Below are 17,286 nucleotides of genomic sequence, written 5' to 3'. Positions count from 1 at the left end.
TGCCACTGACTAGCTGGGCAATCTTGGGTTAAGTCATTGCTTCTCTCTATGCCTTAGGACTACTTTGGTAGTGACAGGACTCAGGAAGGCAGCCAAAAAAAAGTGAATTCAATAAATAGTGTTGAGACTTTGAATAGCTATCTGGAAAAATAATGAAGTTGAATCCATACCTGACATTGTATATCAGGATAAATTCCAAATGGATCAAAGATTTACTTGTACAATATAAAACCATAATGTACTAGAATAAAATATGAAGAAAGTCCTTTATACCCTGGAGTGGGGAGGGATCCTCTAACTCAGAATGCAGAAGCCATAAAGGAAAAGACTGGTAAATTTCATCTACGGTGAAAGAAAAAGTTGCACGGTAAAAATAGGACAAAATAAAAACATCAAAAGCAAAAACAAAAAGCGAAAATCTAGGACTAGGAACCAAGATGGCGGAGTAGAAGGATGTGCTCTCACTCCCTCCTGTGAGAACACCAGAATCACAACTAGCTGCTGGACAATCATCAACAGGAAGATACTGGAACTCAACAAAAAAGGTACCCCACATCCAAAGACAAAGGAGAAGCCACAATGAGATGGAAGGAGGGGCGCAATCACAGTAAAATCAAATCCCATAACTGCTGGGTGGGTGACTCACAGACTGGAGAACATTTATAGAAGTCCACCCACTGGAGGGAAGGTTCTGAGCCCCACGTCAGGCTTCCCAACCAGGGGGTTCAGCAACAGGAGGAGGAATTCCTAGAAAATCAGACTTTGAAGCCTAGTGAGATTTGATTGCCGGACGTTGACAGGACTTGGGGAAACAGAGACCGCACTCTTGGAGGGTACACACAAAGTAGTGTGTGCATAAGGACCCAGGGGAAGGAGCAGTGACCCCAGGGGAGACTGAACCAGACCTACCTGCTAGTATTGGAGGGTCTCCTGCAGAGGTGGGGGGTGGCTGTGGCTCACGGTGGGGACAAGGACACTGGCAGCAGAAGTTCTGGGAAGTACTCCTTGGCATGAACCCTCCCAGAGTCTGTCATTAGCCCCACCAAAGAGCCCTGGTAGGCTCCAGTGTTGGGTTGCCTCAGGCCAAACAACCAACAGGGAGGGAACCCAGCCCCACCCATCAGCAGTCAAGTGGATTAAAGTTTTATTGAGCTCTGCCCATCAGAGCAACAGTCAGCTCTACCCACCACCAGTCCCTCCCATCAGGACACTTACACAAGCCTCTTAGATAGCCTCATCCACCAGAGGGCAGACAGCGGAAGCAAGAAGAACTACAATCCTGCAGCCTGTGGAACAAGAACCACATTCACAGAAAGATAGACAAGATGAAAAGGCAGAGGGCTATGTATCAGATGAAGGAACAAGATAAAATCCCAGGAAAACAACTAAATGAAGTGGAGATAGGCAACCTTCCAGGAAAAGAATTCAGAATAATGATAGTGAAGATGATCCAGGACCTTGGAAAAAGAATGGAGGCAAAGATCGAGAAGATGCAAGAAATGTTTAACAAAGACCTAGAAGAATTAAAGAACAAACAAACAGAGATGAACAATACAATAACTGAAATGAAAACTACACTAGAAGGAATCAACAGCAGAATAACTGAGGCAGAAGAACGGATAAGTGACCTGGAAGACAGAATAGTGGAATTCACTGCTGCAGAACAGAATAATGAAAAAAGAATGAAAAGAAATGAAGACAGCCTAAGAGACCTCTGGGACAACATTATACACAACAACATTTGCATTATAGGGGTCCCAGAAGGAGAAGAGACAGAGAAAGAACCCGAGAAAATATGTGAAGAGACTATAGTTGAAAACTTCCCTAACATGGGAGAGGAAATAGCCACCTAAGTCCAGGAAGCGCAGCGAGTCCCAAACAGAATAAACCCAAGGAGAAACACGCCGAGACACACAGTAATCAAATTGGCAAAAATTAAAGACAAAGAAAAATTATTGAAAGCAGCAAGAGAAAAATGACAAAAAACATACAAGGGAACTCCCATAAAGTTAACAGCTGATTTCTCAGCAGAAACTCTATAAGCCAGAAGGCAGTGGCATGATATACTTAAAGTGATGAAAGGGAAGAACCTACAACCAAGATTACTCTACCCGGCAAGGATCTCATTCAGATTGGATGGAGAAATCAAAAGCTTTACAGACAAGCAAAAGCTAAGAGAATTCAGCACCACCAAACCAGCTCTACAACAAATGCTAAATGAACTTCTGTAAGTGGGAAACACAAGAGAAGAAAAGGACCTACAAAAACAAACCCAAAACAATTAAGAAAATGGTCATAGGAACATACATATCGATAATTACCTTAAACGTGAATGGATTAAATGCTCCATCCAAAAGACACAAGCTTCCTGAATGGATACAAAAACAAGACCCATATATATGCTGTCTACAAGAGACCCACTTCAGACCTAGGGACACATACAGACTGAAAGTGAGGGGATGGAAAAAGATATTCCATGCAAATGGAAATCAAAAGAAAGCTGGAGTAGCAATACTCATATCAGATAAAATAGACTTTAAAATAAAGAATGTTACAAGAGACAAGGAAGGACACTACATAATGATCAAGGGATCAATCCAAGAAGAAGATACAACAATTATAAATATGTATGCACCCAACATAGGAGCACCTCAATACATAAGGCAACTGCTAACAGCTATAAAAGAGGAAATCGACAGTAACACAATAATAGTGGGGGACTTTAACACGTCACTGACACCAGTGGACAGATCATCCAAAATGAAAATAAATAAGGAAACAGAAGCTTTAAATGACACAATAGACCAGATAGATTTAATTGATATTTATAGGACATTCCATCCAAAAACAGCAGATTACACTTTCTTCTCAAGTGCGCACAGAACATTCTTCAGGATAGATCACATCTTGGGTCACAAATCAAGCCTCAGTAAATTTAAGAAAATTGAAATCATATCAAGCATCTTTTCTGACCACAACACTATGAGATTAGAAATGAATTACAGGGGAAAAAACATAAAAAACACAAACACATGGAGGTTAAACACTACGTTACTAAATAACCAAGAGATCACTGAAGAAATCAAAGAGGAAATCAAAAAATACCTAGAAACAAATGACAATGAAAACATGACAATCCAAAACCTATGGGATGCAGCAAAAGCAGTTCTAAGAGGGAAGTTTATAGCTATACAAGCCTACCTCAAGAAACAAGAAAAATCTCAAATAAACAATCTAACCTTATACCTAAAGGAACTGGAGAAAGAAGAACAAACAAAACCCAAAGTTAGCAGAAGGAAAGAAATCATAAAGATTAGAGCAGAAATAAATGAAATAGAAACAAAGAAAACAATAGCAAAGATCAATAAAACTAAAAGCTGATTCTTTGAGAAGATAAACAAAATTGATAAACCATTAGCCAGACTCATCAAGAAAAAGAGGGAGGTAGAGTCTACCTGCCGGTTCAGGGGACGCGGGTTCATGCCCCGGTCCAGGAGGATCCCATGTGCCGCGGAGCGGCTGGGCCCGTGGGCCATGGCTGCTGGGCCTGCGCGTCCGGAGCCTGTGCTCCACAACGGGAGAGGCCACAGCAGTGAGAGGTCCGCGTACCGCAAAAAAACAAAAAAAAGAAAAGAAAAAGAGGGAGGGCTTCCCTGGTGGCGCAGTGGTTGAGAGTCCGCCTGCCGATGCAGGGGACACGGGTTCGTGCCCCGGTCCCGGAGGATCCCACATGCCACAGAGCGGCTGGTCCCGTGAGCCATGGCCTGTGCGTCCAGAGCCTGTGCTCCGCAACGGGAGAGGCCACAACAGTGAGAGGCCCACGTACCGCAAAAAAAAAATAATAATAATAAAAAATTAAATTAAATTAAATTAAATTAAGAATATCTATTTATCAAAAGATATCATTAAAAGAGCAAAAGAGTAAGTGACTGCCTAGGAGGTGTTCACAATACATATAATCCAACAAAGAACTTGAATCCATAAGATAAACGATCTCTACAAATCATTAAGAAAAACAGACAAAACCCACTTTAAAACAATGGGCAAAGTCTTTGCACTAGACAAAAGAAGCTACCCAAGTGGCCTATAAGCATATGAAAAGGTGCTCCACATCACTGGTTACCAGAGAAATGCAAGTTAAAATCACAGTAAGAGTCCATACTACACACTCAGCAGAATGGCCTAAATCAATAAGATTAAAAATACCTAGCAAGGATATGGCACAATTAGAGCTCTCATATGTTGCTGGTAAGAGTATAAATTGGTACAACTACTTTGTAAAACTGTTGAGCAGAATCTGTTAATGCTATACATATGACCTAGTAACATAGAAATCCTACTCTTAGTTATGTACTCAAGAGAAATAAATGTATATGTTCACCAAAAGGCATATATAAGAATGTTCATAGCAGCTTTATTCACAATCTTCAAACTAGAAACAACTCAAATGCTCTTCAACAGTTAAATGGATAAATAAGTTGTAGTATATTCATAAGAGGAGTATTACTGATCAATAAAAAAGAACTACTGCTACATAGAGAATGGATGATTCTTATGGACACAATGTGTTGAACAAAAAAAAGCCATACAAAAGAGTTCACACTGTATGACATCGTTTATATGAAGCTCAAGAACAGGCAAGAACTCATCTCTGGAGACAGAAGTCAAAATAGTGGTTACCTCTGGGGGTGTGGTACTGACTGAGAAGGAGCATGAGGTAGGCTTCTGGGGTGGGTGCTGGAAATGGTCTGTATCTTGTGCTGGGTGGTGGTTTCTTAAGTATATACATACATAAAAACTCATCAGTCTGAACCCTTAAGATTTGTGCACTTTTCTCTCTCTCTCTCTCTCTCTCTCTCTCTCTCTCTCTCTCTCTCTCTATATATATATATATATATATATATATATATATATACTGTACTTCAATTTAAAAAGTAAAATAAACCAAAACCACCCTGAGTAGTTTTTCACCTATTAAATTGGCAAAACTCCAGAAGTTTCCTAACACACTACTATTAGGGAGGCTGCAGAAAGAGGCACTCTTACACACTGCTGGTGGGAGTGGAAAATGGTATAATTCCTATGGAAGCCAATTTCTGCAGTATCTTGCAAAATAACAAATACACGTACTCTTTGATACAGTAATTTTACTTCTAGGAATTTATCCTACAGCTACACTCACCCACATATGAAATAACATATATACAAGGTAATTCACTACATCATTACTTGTAATAAGCAAAAGACAGGAAATCACCTAAATGTCCATCAACAGGGCACTGATTAAATAAATCACAGTATATAGGTACACTGGAACATTATGTAGTTGTAATAACGAACTAGAAAGGCTTTTATACTGATATGGAAAGATCTCCCAGATCAATTATTGAAAGAAAAAAAATCAGACGCTAAAAAGCATGTAAAGTATACTACAATTTACGTAAAAAGGGGGATAAAAATATATCTTAGTATTCACTTATATTTGCAAAAAGAAACTAATAATAGGCATTAGCTGCACATGTGGTAGAAGGGTTTTGGCACTCTGGATAGATGGGAGATAAAGCAGGAGGGAAATTTTTCATTTTAAATCTTTTTGTGCTTTTTAAGTTTTAAATAATATACATGTACTAATTACTCGAAAATTAAATAAGTAAAAATTTTTTTAAAGAGAAGGGACAACGGAAGGGGGAAGAAGAATCCTAAAAGGGGTGGGAATCTCAGAAGGTAGGGAGGGAAGTGTGATGACAACACAATGTCATCAATGTCACGATTTTATCTGGTTATTATGCCGAGAACTGCTTAATCTGAACCAGATTACATATAATCTACATATACAGAAGAACTTGCCAACATGAAGGGGAACTAAATATTGAAATGAAGAGATGAAATAATCTTATCTGGTGGCCTTAAAAACAGGCCAGACAGTCACAGTCTGCAGGAAGGCGGCAGCAGGCAGAAGACCACAGGTTCTGGAGATAGAGACCTGGGTTAAAGACCCGACACACAGATTCCTCCTGATCAGATGACCTGGCGGGGCAAACTGCTCAGCCTAAGCTTCAGCTTCCCCCATCTAGAAAATGGGGTTAACAACAGTGCATCAATGTGGTATGAGGATTAAATGGGACAATATAAGTAAAGCATTTACACTTTGCCCATCCTACTGTGCATAGGACTGTACAAGTCTGTCCTTGCCTCTAAGCTCTCTACAAGGCCCGGGGTTTGGAGGTATTGCCTCTCAGGGCTATAGCCAGTGTCAAAATGAGTTAGTTCTCGCTATTAAATCCTCACATGACCCCACTTGATGGGTCTCATGCCATGCAAGGTCAGTTGTTCTGCCACACATATTACAAAGGTACAAAGGTTCAACAATCGGAAGTCATCAGTGAAATGAAAAAAATTAAAAATAAAAGATCCTTGCATAGATTATAGCTCCAATTTGGTAAAAGAGATGCTTTTGCTTGGAGGAGGACGCTCTACACTTTGCTGCCAAATATCTAACGCTTTAACAATGCCCGTCTGGCAAGCATGAGTGCTCCAGGAAAAGGCCACCAATAAAATCCCTTCCAAGGGTCTGCGTGGAGCGGAAGAAAGGAAATGTGGTCAGCTCTTTTTTCTCTGCAGGAAGGGAAGGCTGAACAACCGAAAATCAGGAGAGAAGGCAAACAAATCGCCCATTCAAGCCAAAATAAGCTGCTCCTGGGGGGAAGCAAAACAGCTGGAGCCAATTCAACCAGACATGGAAGTGAGGGCCCCGAAGACAGAGCTGGGCCTGGGGAGCCTGCCCCTGGCAGGCAGGGATCTTCTGAGCAAGTGGTGGCCACATGTCCTCATCTCACCTCTGCTGACTTCGCCTATGCCCACAAATGGGAGCCAGCCAGCTTCGTCAGATGTGGAGGGAAATCCTGGGTGAAAAGGAAGGAAGGAAGCAAGCAAGCAAGCAAGCAAATGAACTCATGAACCTGCCAAGTTCTCCTGCTGAGCACCTATTCTGTAGCAGGCACTGGACAGGCAACCGACATATCTATGCCATTTGGAAAAACAACTTTTAGGGGTGGGTATTGTGATGTTGGTTTTACAGATGAGGAATCAGGCTCACTGAGGAAGAGTGACCTGGCAGCAAACACAGAACAGGTCAAGAGAAACTTCACTGGAAAACTAAGAAAAGAAGCAAACCAAATTGCAAAAGAAGGGGGGGGAAAGAAAACTGGAAGCAATGCAGTATCAAAGTCGAATTATTTTGATTTCCTAAGAAGCCTGAAATGTGGCTGCTGCGGGGCTTCCCTCAGGCTGGAACATTCAGGTCCCGAGTCCCTGCCTGGAACAGCGGATAGCAGAATCCTGACCTGGAGCAAATCTGGGCTGGCACTGTTTCCAGGGCTGCTGGGATTTCCAGATCCCCCAGATCGGGGTACCCAGGCTCCAGTTTACAAATCTGTTCTGCAGCTATGCTGAGGTCCTGCCCTGGACCCTGGCATTCTAGGTGGGGGAGACACTTCTCTCTCCAGCTTCTGAGACTCCCACCTTGAGCCTCAGCCTTCTTACAGTCATCTTACAATTACTTCCTTATATTCTTAACATATAACAACGACACCAACACCGGCGAACATTCACCGAGCCTACTTTTGTGTCAGGCACTGTTAGCACTTTATATAACAACCCTATGAGGTCAATAATATGATCTTCCAGATGAGGCAATCAAGACAGAGAGGTTAAGGCATTTATACAGGGTTACATGGCTCATAAGCGGAGGAGCCAGGATTTGAATCCAGGCGATATGATCCCAGTGCCTGTGCTCTTCTTAACCACTACGCATCCTGTCGCCCCAAGGATATGAGAGAGTCGAAGGAGCATTCTTAGAAGTCAGGCACACAGCTCTACCATTTACTGGTACTTATCCCTGGGCAACTTGTTTAACCTCTGAGTCTCAGTTTTCTTCCTTATGAAGTGGGTACAACAAAAACACTTCATGGAGTTGTGTCCATTCTTAGACAGAGTAGGTCCTAAATTATATCCTTTCACCCATCTCTTTCCCCTCCCTTCCAGTTTGATCTGTGTGCTGTGCATTCATTAGATATTAAGGCCACCTCTACTTTTGAGCAAAGTTTGGCCTCTCTATATTCTGTTCTAGTCTATTCTACAACCATTTTGTGCCTGTCACGTGTGTGACCCAGCACCAGGCACTGAGGGCCTGCATCTCGGGGATGAGACTGAAGGCAGGGAAATCCACCTAAAGTAGGCAAGGGCAGGAGGGGGGAGGGGGGAGCTGGCTGTGAGAGCCAGGTTTTCAGCTGGTAGGAACTCTCCTCCTCCAGCTTGTCCCCCTCTTGCTGGCCTCCTGCCAGGGCTAACAGGAGGCTTCTCATCGCTTCCTGCTATACAGCTTGCACCCTGCAGGGCACCCACTGAGGGCCCCCTCCCCCAGGTGTCAGGGAGCCTCTGATCCCGGCTCACATGCAGGCAGGTGGACATGTCCAGAGTCCCGTGACTGAGCCCACCTTTCCTGACTCTGGAACCATTCATTCAGCAGATTGCGAGCCAGGCCCCAGGCATTGGGGACAAAACAGAAAATAATAGGTCTGCCCTCGAGGAGTTCATCAGCACGCCACGCCCTGCTCTCCCACAGCCTCTGCTGCCTTCCTCACTTGGGTAGTAACGCTAGACGCACCTTTCCAGAATGTTATCATTTCTCTCTCCCAACCAAGAATTACTTCACTGGAACAGTTACACTAACAAGTGATTCTCCCTTCTCCCCACCCAGACCAAGAGAAATGAAAAAGAAATGGAATTATGAATTAATTTCTTACACATCCCCTATATAGTACCAGGTGTTTCGCACGCATTATCTCCTCTAATCCTCACAACAACAATCCTGCAAGGTGGAATTATCCGCATTACATAGATAAGGGAAAACAATGGAAGCTCACACAGAGATGGAGCTGGTTTAAACCAAGGCTGTCTGCCTGCAGAGTCTATGCTCTTTCTACAGCCCTAAGCTGCCTGTCGCCTCAGCCTGCCACCCTGCTGGCTCCGGCCTCCTCCTTCAACTGGATTTTGTTCTTTCATGTATTTAGATTCCCTGCAATCTTATTGTTTGTGCCAACCTCTCTCCTAGTCCAGTGACAGCAGCAGCAACATCCTAGGCACAGCCTCTGATTCTCTGATTAGCTTCTCTTAATTACACCCAGGCTGGAGTAGTTCCCGTATAACCTATCTGGTGTGGCAAAGCATGCAGGTTTGCTGTTCTGCTTTCTCACTCCCTCTCTGACTCCAGCACTTTTTACTCCCCAGCCCCTCTGCTGGCTGTCAGCCCACCTCCTCTGCTGTCCTTGGCTCCGCCTCCTTGCACATCACATTCGGGCCTGCGAAGCAGTGCTTCAAACCGCTGCCACGCCAGGCAGCTGAGCGAGCCAGTCTAGCTTAATTCAGAAAACAGTGCTTGAGTCTCCGCTGAGGGCCAGGCACTGCTCTGGGCGCTGCAAAGAAGCAGGAAACAAAAGGAAAACACAGGGGCCTTGCCCCTCAGAAGCTGAGAGAGGCTGGGAGAGGGAAGTACACAGGACAGACATCACCTCCTCAAGGCAGATAGTGATGGATGGGGCTGTAACAGAGTCCTAAAATGTTGGGGCTGGAGAGAACCTTGGTTTCCTGTTTTTATCCCTCCCTATCACAGATGGGAGACCTAAAGCCCCAAGGAGGGCAATTATTTGAACTAATGATATCAGAAAATAGCAACGAACACTTCTAAAACCCTTACCAGGAGCTAAGTGCTCTTCTAAGCGCTTTACGTGTATCAACTCCTTTAACCCTCACAACAACTGCAACAACCCTATGAGGAAGATGCCACTGCCCTCCCCATTTTAAAAGTGAGAAAAATGAGGCATGGAGGGCTAAGCACCTTGTCTGTGTGGGGCCCGACTACCTGAGTTCATACAGCTAGTAAGCAGAAGCCCGCACTGGACTCAGGTAGTCAGGCCCTACACTGTCTCTTTATTGTACCGACTGAGTCTACGTGTGGAAGTAATTAGAAGGCTTCTTGAAGGAACTACGCACAGGCCTGATTATAAAAACAGTGAACCTTGGTTATTCAGAGTCAATAAGAGGAAGCCTCGATTTATCAGAGACTTGGGAGTTCCAGAGTGACATGAAACACATGGCAGCGAGGGCAGTGAGCAGAACCCCCCAACTCCAAAGAAAGAGCCAAGCAAGAGGAAAGAACTCAGTGCAAAGGATTTATTCAAGAACCAGGAGCAGCCCAATCCTCTTCCCCCATTTTTTTTTTTTTTTTGCGGTACGCAGGCCTCTCACTGTTGAGGCCTCTCCCGTTGCGGAGCACAGGCTCCGGACGCGCAGGCTCAGCGGCCATGGCTCACGGGCCCAGCCGCTCCGCGGCATGTGGGATCTTCCTGGACCGGGGCACAAACCCACGTCCCCTGCATCGGCAGGCAGACTCTCAACCACTGCGCCACCAGGGAAGCCCACTCTTCCCCTTTTATGTCCGGCTTTCTACACAGGATGCCCCCAGCCTGTAAGATCTTTAATATTCCCAAATGCTACTTCCTGAGGCAGGGAGGCCAGTTCAGGCACTTTTTGAATAGAAATTTTTAGAAAAAGGGCTTCTGGCAAAGCCTTGGTCAACGAAGGCTTCCATTTCCCAGACTCTTCCCCAACATACACACACGCATGCACCCTGGCCTTTGGTTAACCAAGAGTCCCCCAGTTCTGCCCATGAGTTTCAGAATAAACACAGTTATTAGTATACTAATTACTTACCAATCACTGCCAGATTATGCTCTGAGCCACAGGAGACCTGTAAAGAGAAAGAAAATAAGTTACATTAAACAAAAAATATATTTCAGCCATTATATTTGATGATCAGTTATATTTTAATGATAATAACATCTATTTTCTGGCAAATTTTAGGAAGTAGAAAGGGGCACCATGTACAAAAGACTATAGTTACGATACACTCATGACTACATAAAAAGAAAAAATGAAAAAACAAAAAACCGTTGAATGGAAATACACCAAGGTGTTAAAGTATTTGTTTTTAGGCAGAAACCATGAGCGACTTTTTAAATCTTTTCTTCTTTCTACATTTTTGTATTTTTCAGACTTTCTATAATGAACATGTGTTACTATAAAAATGGAAATATAAGGGAATACAAATCACAGTTTTGGAAAACTGAGCTAAAAATCCATCACTCTCATCTGGACTGATAAAATGAGCAAAGAATTCAGTAGAAACAGACTTGCCTGAGGAAAAATGCTTGACTTTTCCTCATCTGCTCACTCTCCCTTTCACCTTCCAGCCACACAAACCACCTGCAGTTCTCTGAACACAATATGTTCTCCCAACACCTCCAGGCCTTTGCACATGCTGTTTCTCTGCCGGGAATGTCCTCTCCTCAACTGCCTACCTAGAAAACTTCTACTCATCCTTTAAAATTTCAAAGCATCCAGAGACTCTCTTGCTGTTGCTTCTAGGCAGACTCAAGTACTCCTTGCATTATGCAACTTATATGTACCCCCACTGCAGCAATCATCTTGTTGTCTTTTACATTTTTTCCTGTCTCCTCACTAGACTGTGTGTGTCTTGAGAACAACGCTGAGACTCGTTCCCCTCTGTATTACACAGATGGACTGCACAAAACTTGGGGCTCAATTAACACCTGTTAAATGAGAGAATGAATGAAAGAACAAAGTACATAAAGAACAAATACCTAATACATAAAAGACAATCATTTCGGGTTCTGAATCCTGTGGCTACACCCAGTGAGAGAGACTTCTTGCCTTTCAGTCTCTGCATGTCCCAAATGCTACCAGAAGGAAGTGATTGGGAATAGAAGAGTATAAATGGCTCCTCAGGTACTAATTAAAAGGAACTTGAGACTCTGGAGAAGCATCCTGTGACCTTTATCAGGACGCTCACTTTAGCTCCTGGCAAGAAAAAGGCTTCAGGTACACATGGAATGTCAATTGGAAGAGCCTGGAGGTCATCTAGTCCAATCTTTAACACTACAAGGAGAAAACACACTTGGGAAGAGAAAATAACTTGCCTCAGGTGCCAGAGGAAGTGTGTGTCAAAACTAAGACTAGGGTCTCTCTGATGCACTGATTCTCACACAAGTTCCTTTCTTGGTGCTATAGCTTCTCACTCTTTCCCAGTGACAAACCACTTGGAAGTGATATTCAAAGGTAATTAGCACAGGCCCCCGACAGTCAAGGTAGCAGGCTCAAAAGGCATTTGAGCATTGGAGGCCAAATAACCACTGGTAGGTGAGAAGGGGCAGCAAGGCTTCTGAGGCTGTTTTCTTTGTAAAAGTTATGCGTCCAGGATCTCAGCTTCCACAGGGAAGAGGGTTACCCACATTTAGGTGGATTCCCTGACACTGTCTGGCAAAGAAGTACCTGTATATTTTTACCCCAGTAAATAATTCCAGGGTGACTAGTCTCTGAGCTCCTTTGAAGCAGGCTCTGTATCTATCTGAGGGGTCCCCCCAGGCCTCACTCAGGCCATACACACAGCACAAGTTCATCATATGCTTCCTGGTTATACTGAGGCTGGTTCCCTAGGTTCTGTCATAGGAAGCTGCTTAGATTGAAAAACTGGGAAAAAACTCAGATGTCTAACAATAGGAGAATTCTATGTAAATTATGGTAGAGCCATCTGATGACTTGGAAATTATTATGCAGCCTTGGAAAATGATGTTTACAATAAAGGAAAATACTCGTGATACCCTATGAACTGGAAAACCACATAAAAACTGTATATGTAATATGATCTCAACTCTATAATAAAATATGAATAAAAGACTGGAAGGAGTTATTCCAAAAAGTTAATAGTGATAGCCTCTGGGCTAAGCATAAAGGAGGCATTATGAGTATGGTTTTCCCTTTGACTTTTTCTATGTTCTCTAAATTTTACACACTCTTTTTATAATCAGAAAAATTATCTATTAAAAATAAGAAAAATAAATATAATGCAGTTCCCACCATAGAGGGGAAAAAAAACCCTTCCTGGCTATAAATAAATATGCTGTAAAATCTGATATACTCTGAAGTAGTGGGGAAAAAAGATTTGAAGGAAACAAATTATAAGGGTAACTGCATCATGGTGATGAGATTATAAGATTTTTTTCTTCTATTTTCTATTTTTCAAACATTCTTTAACTGATGGTAGCAGTAGGGTGGCTGGTGGTAGTGGTGGGAACAATAAGAGCAGGAATTAAAGCCACCATATTGAGGACTCATATGTGCCAGGTGTCATGCCAAGGCTCTTTATAAACACTATCTCATCTTCCTCATCACGATCATCTTCTCAGGTAGGTTTGACTTTGCTCATTTTAGAGAGAAGAGAACTGAGGTTCATATACATTACATAACTTTCCTAGCTTGCTAAGTGGCACAGCCATAGAACTAAAACCCAGGTTTGCCTATCTCCAAGCTCATGTTCTGTACTGCTAGGTCACGCTACCTTTGTGTTTTAAAAAATAAAGTTATTTCATTTTACAAAATGTAGGCAGAAAGGACCTGCCTCTGACTGCCTGGGCTCACCCTGGGGCTGCGGGCTGCAGAGCTGACCAGGCTTGAAGACCAGGGGCTTCCAGAAACAAGCCACTGACAAATGCCAGCGTCAGGTAGCAGATGCTGCTGTGAATTAATGAGTGAGACAGTGATGAATGGATTTTGTCAAGGCAATGTTGCACTTGAAGCTCAAAGCTCCCCACTGTTTCTTGCTGTCTGTGCACTGGCACAGAGGTCAGGAGACTGAACACCACAGGCCACAAAATCCCAGCGCTACACTCCTTCAACAAGATTGTATCAATGACCATTTGCTTCACATTGCTTCTGTCAGCATCTACTCACTGCCCAGCTTTCTAGAAGATTCTGTTAACAATGGCAGTGTGCCCATGAGAAAGGGATTCAGATCCAGGAAGCCAGGTGAATCCTAGGTCCTCTGCTTTCGGGTTCTGAGACCTTTGGCAAGGTATTTAACCTCTGGAGCCTCAGCATTCTCAGGCGTAAAAAGCAGAAAACAGTATTTTCCCATCTGCCTTACAGAATTGCTAGAGGACAAATGAGACAACCCATCCCCTCACAGCCACGGGTCTCACCTTCCTTACATACAACTCTGCACATGCCATGCCCCTATAGAAAACCCTCCACAGGATCCCAGCATTGGAAGGGCAAAGTCTAAAGTACACAGTATGGCTCACAAGGCCCTCACGTGTAGGCCCCCGTTTACCTCTCTGGCCTCACTTCTTCCCCCTGCTACTCATGAACTCTCAACCCCAAAGAACATATTCCCTTTTTTCTATTCACACTACATTTTCTGTAAGAGTATCATGTGATTTCAGGCTTTTATGCATGCTATTCTCCTTGATGTGACTTCCCTTTCTCCCACTGTCCATCTAGCAAAATCCTCTAAGATTGCTTAGGTAACCTCCTGGCAACGCCTTCCCTGACTTCTCAAAGCGGAGCCAGCTGTTCTACCGTGGCTTCTCCCATAGTGCCACGCATCATGGCCCTTAGCACACATGAGATGTCTGCTTATGAACTGTGTGTGTTAAGCACCTCTGTCTCTCAGAGATCCAGCAGGGTGCCTGCCCAGTAACATCTCTGCCACACAGCCCAAGTACAGGGCATGAAGGGGCCCAAAGACGACGGCCCAGAGAAGTTAGATGGTCACAAAACAAGTGTGAGTCGTGGTGTGGAGACTCTAGGCAAATGGAGACAGGCACTGAGATGCACAGTGAGGGCCGGAAGGGAAGGGCACTAAAAGAATAGAGTGTAGAGGTGATGGGGTATCAAAAGCACAGGATTGTTCCAGGAATCCTAAGACAGCAAAGCACTGTGGGCCACCAAAAGAGGTCAGTCCTAGGTGACAGAGTCCCACAGTAGAGGAAGTGGGTTCCGGCTTGCTGGTTGGGGCCTTCAAGATACAGTGGGCACACGTCCCCAAGGGTGAGGGATGGGGCACAGAGGAGCCTGTGGCAAGTTGTCCTGTCTCAGTGCTGCTCAAGTACTAGAGGGGTCTGCTCTGTGCAGGCAACTGAGCCTGAGGAGGCAGAGCTGCAAAAAACAACGTCCAAAGCCCCAGCGGCCACAGGGACAAGATCTCCCAGCACCCCTCCTGCCAAGCTAGACTCCATCAGCTCTTGTGAAGGGAGCCGCAACTCCCCTTGGGGCCGGAACCCACTAAATACAGTTGGACAGGGATGAACTGGTCTAAGAATTGACTGGTAGTAGATGCCCAGTAAATATATGCTGAATACATTAATGGGTTAAATGAATGAATAACTAAATGAATAAGCAAACAGTAGATTAATGGAAAAATATTTGCCAAATGTTGAATGTGAGCACTTCAGTTTCCACCGGTACACTTGTACCATTTCTAAAAACAGCTGACAGGCCCTTATTGAGAGCTTATGGCCAGGTACCTGGCTAACTGCTTTGCTTGTATTATTTCATTTAAACTTATACTAAATCTAAGATTTCTTTGTTACAACCGCTTTACAAATGAGGCAATTGGGGTTCAGAGAGGTAAGGTAACTTACCAGTGTGTTACAGCTGGTGGAGGTGCAGAATTCTGTGACCATTCTCGTTCAAACTTTGTCCTGTTAACTGTCTAAACCCTTCCTATTCCCATTCAGCGTGGAAATACACCGCCCCCCAGTTCTTACATCTGGCAACCCTGTGCCAATTATCAAGGGATCTTATGCTGGGAGAGCCCCAGGTTTACTAGGCTCAAACATCTTCCTGGGGCTAGGAGTACCCACCTCTAGATCTATCAAGGGCTGTTCCAGGGCTTTTTCTTTGGGGAAATGGCTGTAAAACGGCAACAAACATTGGTCCTGTGCCTTCGCTGTGGAAGCTATCACCTCTCCGGGAACTCCACCAGGTTGTTCAACTCTGCACACTTTGAACGGGGAAATCAGAGTGGGGCGGGGTGCGACCATGACTCAGGGGAAGAAGCACTGAGATTCCAAGGAGAGGAACCAGGCAGAAGCCAGGACCCGAGACTTGTCCCCATCACCAACCAGAGACCATCCTCAGCTTCGTCCCAGCGGCGGGGTAGCAGCTCAGGAACCCCCCGTGGCGCGCAGCAGCCTGAGGGGCCTACTGATTGGTTCCGCCTCACGCCAATGGGCCTGGGCGCCGGCCGATGCCATGGCAACGACGCGCACGTGTGGAGGCACGTGACGGCGGGGTGGGGCGTCCATTCCGTGGGGGACTCTGCTGGGGGAGGGTTTTGGCTGCTCCGCTCAGGCTCCCACCCTCACGGCTGGTCTTTGGCAGGCGCCGCCCAGCCCGGGGCGGGGGTGGGGAAGCAGGCTGGGAAGCAGCTCCAGAACAGCAGCCTCTCATCGGCCAGGGTTAACAGGGAAGGGAATGGGCGCTTCAGTGCAGCTTTTGCTAAACTCTGCCCTAACCCAGTTGCCATCTGCTTAGAACTCTGGGGAGACAAACCAGAATTTCCAAACCTGTTAGAAAAGCAGGCTGGGAGTCTGGGCATGTTTTACAGCAAAGTGCAGTCCTGTCAGCCAACGGAGCTTTACCCCTAGGCTCAGAAATAGCCTCAGAGGAGGTCCTGGTGACAGCAGAGAGGCAGCACAGTTGCTTGCTTCTGGAAGCACCTAGCCTTACAAAGACACCTTTAACTCCCTTTGCGAGGGCTTCAGCTTTTGACTGAAGCCTAGATGTCAACGGAGGCCAAAAAATGAGACCTCTGGGCCCAGAGGCTCCATCTTGTCCTCCACCTCAAAGTCCAGGGGCAAAGAACCCATTCTCCCCGCAAAGCAAATTTTTTTTTTGCACATTCTATACGAAAATAAGTCTTAAACTAGGTAAGTCACACCCACTATACACCCAGGTCAGCCTTGATCCAAAGCCTGTGAGCTTAACCACTACACATACTGCCCCTCTTCTTCTGATACTGGTTCCAGACTGCCCCAGTCACTAAGGCTCAAACTCTCAAGTGACTAACAGATCTCTGACTCTTTTATCTTCCTCCTACTCTGTCTCAAGATCCTGTTAATTCTGCCTTCTCAATATCTTGATTTTTCAGTTGCTACCATCTTAGTTCAGTCCTTTTCACTCCAACCTGGATGCTTTTAAGAGCTACCTAAAAGCGTAGCTTTTGCATGGTTATTTGCACCATTCTCCCTTTTCCATACCATTCTAAACCTTACCAAGTTTACAAGACCCAGTTCAAAACCCACTGCCTTGAGGAAGTCTCCCAGATCATCTCAGCCCCTAAAAGATCTGCCTTCTCTCAAATCCTAC

The 17,286-nt window shown here is 44.7% G+C and overlaps 1 protein-coding gene across 2 annotated transcripts in view; it reads right to left on the bottom strand.

The window, feature by feature from the left end:
* The window catches only part of SERGEF (secretion regulating guanine nucleotide exchange factor), a 215,978-nt gene that overhangs the window by 64,585 nt on the left and 134,107 nt on the right, over window positions 1-17,286 (bottom strand). For both annotated transcript variants that reach the window (XM_081238754.1, XM_081238755.1), the window contains exon 10: window positions 10,771-10,807. In XM_081238754.1, the coding sequence (XP_081094880.1) occupies window positions 10,771-10,807 (37 nt within the window). The remainder of the gene's footprint in view (window positions 1-10,770; window positions 10,808-17,286) is intronic.

This window comes from Mesoplodon bidens (assembly GCF_964165515.1).
Source record: "Mesoplodon bidens genome assembly, chromosome: 7".
In the NCBI taxonomy this organism is placed as follows: Eukaryota; Metazoa; Chordata; class Mammalia; order Artiodactyla; family Ziphiidae; genus Mesoplodon; species Mesoplodon bidens.
This window is presented reverse-complemented; position numbering and strand designations above follow the sequence as displayed.